At 57.3% G+C, this 7795-nt stretch overlaps 1 protein-coding gene and 1 long non-coding RNA gene across 3 annotated transcripts in view; one reads left to right on the top strand and one right to left on the bottom strand.

The window, feature by feature from the left end:
* RIPOR1 (RHO family interacting cell polarization regulator 1) overlaps positions 1-7361 on the bottom strand; it is a 20642-nt gene extending 13281 nt beyond the window's left edge. Inside the window, exon 1 of one of the 2 annotated variants that reach the window (XM_040633454.1) lies at positions 7197-7361. Coding sequence is in view for 1 of the 2 variants with exons in the window: in XM_040633455.1 (XP_040489389.1) it covers positions 7197-7198 (2 nt within the window). In the remaining variant the exon portion in view is untranslated. The remainder of the gene's footprint in view (positions 1-7196) is intronic. The other variant, XM_040633455.1, reaches the window with a different exon arrangement.
* On the top strand, positions 16-2495 carry LOC121103426. The gene is made up of 2 exons (XR_005835611.1): positions 16-487; positions 2298-2495. It is a non-coding gene; the product is annotated as an uncharacterized LOC121103426 (long non-coding RNA).
* Positions 7362-7795: the final 434 nt, after the last annotated feature.

Below are 7795 nucleotides of genomic sequence, written 5' to 3'. Positions count from 1 at the left end.
ACCCTCCACCCCCCGCAACAGTGACCAGGAGCTCCCGCGCCCCCACCCCGCGGGCCGCGGGAGGTCACCGGGCGGGGTGCACGCTCTGAACCCAGCGGAGCTGCCCGACAGGCCAGGCAGGCGCGGGGTTGGCTCTCGGGACCCGCCCGCCCCGCGTAAACTGCTCCCCTCCAGCCCCCACCGGCTTGCAGGCGCCGGGACGCCAGACCCCTCCCAGCACCCAGCAGCCGGGGGATTCCCAGAGTGGGGGGCAATGCCAAGAAGTGCCCTGCCTCCGCCGCTTTCCTGTGACTCCGACCTGGAAACTGAGTCACAGATGGACACCTTCGCCCGCACCCTTAGCAGGAAGGGATCTTCGGCAGACCCCCACCCTGCTCCGACGAAACCTGTGCCCCTGGCCCCCAGAGTCCAGCCCACACCCCCTGGGGCCAGCCCCAGAGCCTTCGCAGCCCCAGGCCGGGTCCTACCTCTCTTCTTGGCACTCATGGTAGGTCCAGGACAGCTCCCCACCCCCTGCGCTTGCCCTCCCGCCCCTGTGTCCCCACAGGCCCAGGGCCACTAGGTGCTGGCCGAGCTGGGCTCCGTGATCGCTCCCAGCGACTCCGGCTCGGGCTTCAGCTCCTCCCGGCGCCGCCCCCCGCCCAGTTCCTGCCGCCTGACTCAGCCCGCCGGGATGGGGCGGGACCGGCTCGACCAGGGGGGGCACGGGGGCCCTGGGACTGGCCGGCCTCTGGGAGGGGTGCCTGGGGGTTCCCTTGGGGGAGGAAACTGAAGTGGGTCCTCTCGGGTGGGGTTAGGAGTTTGGGTAAAGGGAATTGAGCGCTGCGCTGAATCAGGAGGGATAAACAGAATGAAGACCCTGAGTAGAGGCTGGATTGGATGCAGTTAGAATAAAGGGGCTCATAGAGTGACTGTAGAGGGGTGCTGAGAGAGGACTGAGGACACAGAGGGCTAGAAGTTGGGGTTCTGAGTATGTAAAGACTGGTAAGTGGTGCTGAGGGAGTGGAAGGAAGGACTGTGAGCGTGGAGTGGAGGGTCTATGCCAATGGAGGGCAGTCAGGCCCTGAGCACGAGGGGTCTTGGAAACTGAGAAGAGAGACCGGCTAAAAGTGTGGGACTGGACCAAGCTTATACTATGTGTTGCTGCCCCAAGAAGGAAGCAGAGAAGGAACCGGGTACAGAGTCACACAGCCCCCATCCACAGAGGGGGTGCTCAGTCTAGGCACTCCCCAGCATCCCGAAGAGGATCAGGTCCCACTTCCCAGCCAGGGTCTCCTTTCTAGTAGAAGCTACATCCTAGAATGAAGCCCCCTCCTTCTGGCCACCCTCTCACATGGCTGAATCTCCCTGGTGTTGGCCCTTTCCCACCCCTAGTATCTTTTCCTTGAATTTCCTTCATCCACCTCCAGCCTAAATAGAAGCTACCATGCCCAGGGACTAATGGGCATTGGAAGGGCTGATTGCTCCCCCATCCCGTAAATACTCCTGCTCCTTGATGCTCTGGTCTGCTTACTTTCTCCCTGAGAGGCTGGGTTGGGCCCAGGGCTTAGCATTTCCAACAAGCCCACGGCTCTGCTACAGATTCAGATGCAAGATGCCCAAGGGCCGCAGTTTGAGAAGTGCTATCCTCTCTCTCCTTGAAGACCAGGTGCTGTGCCCCTATACTAGCAACTATGTATTCCTGTGGATTGCCTGCCCAACTCTGGCCTTTCTGCTCCCTTCAGCCACCCTCCATGGGAACACCCCTGGCTCTGGAATGCCCCTTTCCCAAATCACAACCACAACGACTCCAACATTAAGGCTCTCTCCATCACCCCCACCTTCCATGTCTTCTACCTGTGACCTCTTGAGCCCTCAACTCATTTATTCAACTATTCACTGAGTGACAACTCTGTGCCAAGCATGTGTCAGTCACTGGAGATACAGCCCAGAATTTCACAGACACCATCCTGCACAGAGCTCACAATCGGCCTCTGCTTCCTTTCTCTCTGCCAGCTCCCTCCCACCTTCTCTTCCCTGCACACCCTTCTCCCCAACCACAGCCACCACTCCATCGCTCACCTGCTGCTAATATGCCTAGCCCTCTGTGCTTCTCTCCTACCTGGCAGAAACCAAAGCTGGGCAGCCCACCTCCCTGCCTTCTCTGTGTCTGCACATGTTGGCAGGAGCTGCCAGAGGCCCTCGCACAGCAACTGAGCTGGAACCACAGAGTGATTCTCTCAACCTCAGCCAGGCTCTCATTTCCCACCCGGGAAATCCTCATGTGTGGCCCCACTCATCTTTCTTCCTTCTCACAGATGATGAGTGTTTCAGACTTTCTCCACAAGCCTCAAACAAGCTCAAGTCACTCCCACGTAAAAAATGAAAACAACCCTGGCAACTACCCAAATGCCCGTTGTAGATAATGGAACCCTATAGAGCAAAAAGAACAGACGATATGTAACTGCACACAGCAATATGGATGAATCCTACAGACATAAAGAAGAGCAAGACCACACGAGAGGACATGTGTATGGTTCCCTTGATACGCAGTTCAAGAACAGGCAGAACTCATCTATGGCGAAAGAAGTCTGAATACTAGTTACCCTTTGGGAGTAGTTACTGGAAGGGGGTCCAAGGGGGCTTCCAGGGTACAGGTAATGTTCTATTATTTTCTAATCTGGGTTCTATTTCCTGATCCTATGTGGGTGTGTTCCCTTGTGAAAAATGGGCTGAGCTGTACACTTAGGACAGGCACCCTCTCTGTAAATATATTTTTAATATAAAGTTGACCTAATAACTCCAAAATGAAATGACCCCTCTGTGGACCTCACATCTCTTTCCAGCAACCCCACCCATCGCTCTGTTCCACTTTTTCAGAGTCAAATTTCTTGAAGAGATGTTTACCTCAATTTCCTTTCCACGACCACCAAGTTCTCTTCCCACCCTGGTCCACCTCCTGCACCTACCACTCTTCTGACTGGTCAGAGACCTCCCTGTTGCTGAATCCAGTGTCCAAGGTTTAGCCCTTATCATGCTTGATCTCAGTAAAGCTTTTCACTCTCTGGCTCTCTTCCTCTTCTTTGAGCCCTTTCTTCCCTTGAATTTCAAGAGGCAACAACATGCTCCTGGTTTTCCACCTATCTCTCTCTCTCTGTCTCTACATCTTATTTTCCCCACAGGAGATCCGTCTTTCTCATCATCCCGGAATGGGCCTCATCCTCCTCACTCCTGGGCTGGGTACATCTCCCACACCTCAATGCCATCTAAGTGTTGCCAGCTTCCTTATCTCTTCCTTGCCCAAACAGCTCTTCTGAGCACCAGGCCTCTATATCCAACTGCCTGCTTGTCACCTCCCCGGAAGCTGAGTGACAGTGCAGAGTGGGCTATTAGGGATGTGCTGAATTTGAAGTCCCCAAGCCGAATCCACCAATTTTCTTCTCAAACTTAATTCTCCCCAGTCAACCTCTCTGTGACAGCCCCAGCACCTCTTTACCCAGTTGTTCAAGACAGAAAAACTAGGAGTCATCCTGGATGCCTCTGTCTCCGTTACCCCCACATCCACTCAGCCACCCACTTCTGCCATCTCTGGAATCTGCCCCCTCACCTCCACCCCCATTGTTAGAATTCGGGTCCAAGCTGTCACCACCTCTCACCTAGAACCCTACTACAGCTTCCTAATGGGTCCCCTGTCTCCACTGTAGCCCACAATGATCCATTCTTTTATTTTTCTTAAGGGAATCCAGCTGCCTACACTTTTTTTTTTTTTTAAAGTAACCTCTGCACCCAACGAGGGGCTTGAACTTAAGACCTGAGATCAAAAGTTGCATGCTCTACTAACTAAGCCAACAGGTACCCCCTGCATTGCTTATTCAGTAACAACATTGCTCTTCTTAAAATTCCAGTCATCTGACAATGCCAAAAACTGTGCTTTGTCAAGTGCTTTCTATAGGCCAGGCACTGCGCTTAATTAACAAACATCATCTCATTTAATTCTGGTAACAACCCTAATAGGGGTAAATCCTATTAGCCCCATCTTGCAGATGAGAAACCTGAGGCTAACTGGCTGCGTGACCTCGGGCATGACATTTCTTAACCTTTTTGGGCTTCAGATACCCCTCTGTTAAACAAGCATAATAACAACAACTGCCTCCCGGGGCTGTTGGGAGTTGAAATGAGCTACTTCTCTCTCTAGGGAGTGTCTGGGGAAGGGAAAATTGTATGCGGGTAGGGAAGTTGGGGTGGACACACTACCACACTTCAATACACAACAAACACTAACTGCCGGTTATTAATATGTCATTAATCTGCCCAAGATTACGCAGCTGGTAAGAGGCAGGGCCAGGATTCAAATCCAGACATTTGGACCCCAGGACTCAAGTCTTTCACATCCCTCTCTTTGACTCTTGTAAAACATCCAGGGATAAAGTCTAGATTCTCTGACATGACCCCCAACAACCTTCAGGCTCTGTGCCTTCCCTCATATACCTTCAACCAGTCCTCCACTCAGTCCCCCTGCTCCTCTCACGATCTTTCTGTTCCAGCTTCCATGACCCTCTCTCAATGCCTGCAAGGGTCTTCAGCCTTTGAGCAGCAGCCTCCGTGGCTCCTGTACCCTCCTCCCATACTCTCAGCCTGAACAACTCCCTCTCTTTTTTCAAGTCTTACCCTATGACTTCTTCCTCCAGGAAGCCTGCCCTGGGCTGGTTCCTTCTTTCAGGCGCCTCGTAACTTCCTTCCTCCAATCCCTGAGACCACATAGCTCAGTTGTCAGTTCTCCTTTACCATCTGTCTTCCAACCAGACTGTGAACTCTGGGAGCAGAGGTCCGTTTGTGGGGTTCACTGCTCTGCCCTCTGGGTCCCACACCAGGGAGCCGAGGGAAGGGGCTGAGTGAACTGGGCTGCCCGGGTTGAAGGGGTAGATTTCAAGTCTGTGCCCACCCCAACTCCCCTATCCTGCAAACAATCTTCCCTGTCCCTTCCCGACTTTCTGACTGTATCAGCAAGTAGGGTTTTGCTCCCCGGGCACAGGGCAGGGAGGGAACCCCTGGGATTCTGGAACCGAGTGGGTAGGTTAGAATCAGAGTAGGCTAACTGTCCCAACACTTTTCTTTCTCTGACTAGGGCTCTGCTGCCACCAACTCCCTAGTCCCTGACAGGGACCAGGATGTGTAACTGTTGGTTTGCACCTCGCCAAATGACCATCAGAATATCCACCTGAGTGATCATTTCTGTGGGTGGAGAGGCAGGATCTTCCCTCCTGCAGGGGAGAGGAAGAGCTGAACCCGTTTGCGCTAAGGGAGAGTGCGCACCTTAAGAGACTCATGCTAGCCCTTAAGTCTGTTCTGGACATGGGACAGATCCCAGGTCCCAAAGATTATGGGGCCTGCAGCACAGCAAGCTCCAGGCAGAAGGGAATGGAACCTCCGTGGCCTGCATGGCCCCAGATTCCTCCACCCCCAATACCCTCTATGCCAAAAGTGGTGCACTTGTGTGGGACGGGAGGTCCCACCACCTGCACTGCCCAGCTCAGTGGTATGCCAGGCCAGGCCAGCAGCCTAGCCAGGAGTCCCCGGTCCAGCCCCGCCCAGGCGTGGGGCTGCCCCAAACTGATGTAAACAGACGCTAAAAATAACCGGGGCAAGGGGCGGCTGCAAGGAGAATGGGGTCCCTAACCAAACCTGTCCCTGTCTCCATGGCGACTGCACCCAAACGAGGCTGCTGACGTCATGCCACAGCTGCCTGAGCGGGAGGGAGGGGGGCGCACGCACGCCTGCGGCCTGGGATCCCCCCACCCCGGAACCAGGCGGAGGCAGCCGGGTGCCTTCACTTCCTGCCGGCCCCCTCCCTGGTCAGCTGGTCACATTCCCCGGCTGGCGGCGCCCTGGAAGGCTGGTGGCCTCCCCTGGGCCTGGCCTGGCAGGGTCGGGAGTCCCCAGCCACAGTGAAGGGTTGACTGAGCCTCGCCCTCCTCACGGGCCTTTCCACCCAGAGTGGACCCAGCCTGTCTCCCTGCATGCTCCCCTCACCCCCACCCAAATCAGGCCTCTGTCTCTGGCTGCTGCCCCACAGAACCCAGGAGGAGAGAGGGTGGGTAGAAGTGGAAGCCAAGCCTGGCCTCCTTGTCCTGCTGGAATATTTTGTACCTCACTCTACAATTCTCATTCCCCACACCCCCTCCATGCCACAAAGGTGGTAGGGCAATGGTAAAAATTCAGGTCTGGTTCTAGTTCCCACTTCTCCCTATGCCAGATGTGTGACCTTGAGAATATTACTTAATCTCCCTGGGCCTGCTTCTGCATCTGTCAGATTGCTATAACCCTTCTCAGAAGGCTGTGCCTGTGGGAATGCTGCAGGCCCAGGATGAGGTCCCACAGATGGTGGCTGGGGCACCTTTATTGTTATATTTGTTATGAGACTGCACAGAGTAGGTGCTCCGCCAGCTAGCCTGGACCCAAATTAGGATCAGTCCAGTAGAACTGTCTGGGAAGGGTCAGTTCTGGAGACTGGACTCAGGCCTCAACAGGGAGAGGACGACAGAGGGTGCCCAGGGCAGACTTAGTCAGATCCCTAGCCTTGGTGAGCAGCTCCTTCCCCAAAACAGTTCTGCAGGGTGCCCAAGCCTGGCTGCTTGCACAGACCCCGCAAGAGCCTCCCATTCCCAGGGACAGGGTCTGTCTCCCCGCCAGGCGGGGAAGATCATCTCCAGCTTCAGCCATTTGGGCGAAGAGCCCGGCCACAGGCCAGGATCGGCCACCTTGGGCCGAGCCCCAAAGCCGCTTAGGCCGACCGGTAGGACCAGGAAGATTAGCTCATCTCGGAGGCTGGCCTGCACCCTCATCGCCCCCTCCCCACTCCCAGCTCAGCCTCCCCCGCGGCGAGGGCAGCGGGGGCTCCCGGAGAGCGCCCCTGCCAGCGTCCAGGCTGGCGCCTTGGGCCCGCCATCAGGCCCGGCCCACCCCAGAGCTCCGGGGCAAGGGCCGCCTGGGCCTTGCTTTGGGAGGGAAGAAGGCCCAGAGGCGGCGGCTTTTGTGGGCGTCCTCCGCGTCCGGGGGGAGGGGAGGAACCACACCGCGCGGCTCGGGTCCCGGGGATGGGGCGATGTGGGGCAGGGCCGCAGCCGGGGCAGCAGATCCGGGACTATGGGGAGGCACCCGAAGCGCCGCGCCCATCTCCGGCACGGCCCGCGGGCCCGGGAAACGGCGGTGACACTCACATGGCTGCGCTGGGCTGTGCGGACCTCGCGCTCTCCGTGCGCTCGTCCCTGCCTGGCCTGGTCGCACCGCAGCTGCCGCTGTCGCCGCTACCGGCGTCCGCCCCTCCTTCCGCCCGTCGCCTGCCGCCCAGCCACCCCGCTCCTCCCTAGCCCGCTGGGCCCCACCCACTGCGCTCCCGCGGCTCCCGCACCCGAGGAGGCGCCCACGGCTCGCTCCGCCCTCTCGGGTAACGGGGCAGGCCAGTGGCCCGCGGGGTCCACCAGTCTGCGGGGAGGCGGGGCCCTGGAGGACGCGAGGGCGGTGGGAGTTTTCGGCGCTCAGGATCCGCGGGAACTGGGCAGCTGCTAGCAAGGCCAGTCCCATTCCTTCCCACACAGATCCCAAAACAGGGTGCGCCGGGGAGCCCCGCTTGCCTGCCCCCTTCTCAGAATCTGTGGTCTCTAGAGATCTTTCAGGCCCTTCTATCTGTGACCGCCTGAAACAGGTCCTGGAGCGGCCACTGTTGTGTTGAGTCGGTTGAAGGAAAGGATGGGGCCAGTTTCCGGGAGGGGGACAAGGGGGCCTGAAGCCTAGCCATTGGACACCTGGCCATGGATTC

This window comes from Ursus maritimus, unplaced genomic scaffold (genome assembly GCF_017311325.1).
Source record: "Ursus maritimus isolate PB19 unplaced genomic scaffold, ASM1731132v1 scaffold_19, whole genome shotgun sequence".
Taxonomy (NCBI): Eukaryota; Metazoa; Chordata; class Mammalia; order Carnivora; family Ursidae; genus Ursus; species Ursus maritimus.
The sequence above is the reverse complement of the archived record's forward strand: the minus strand, read 5'-3'. Positions and strand labels throughout refer to the sequence as shown.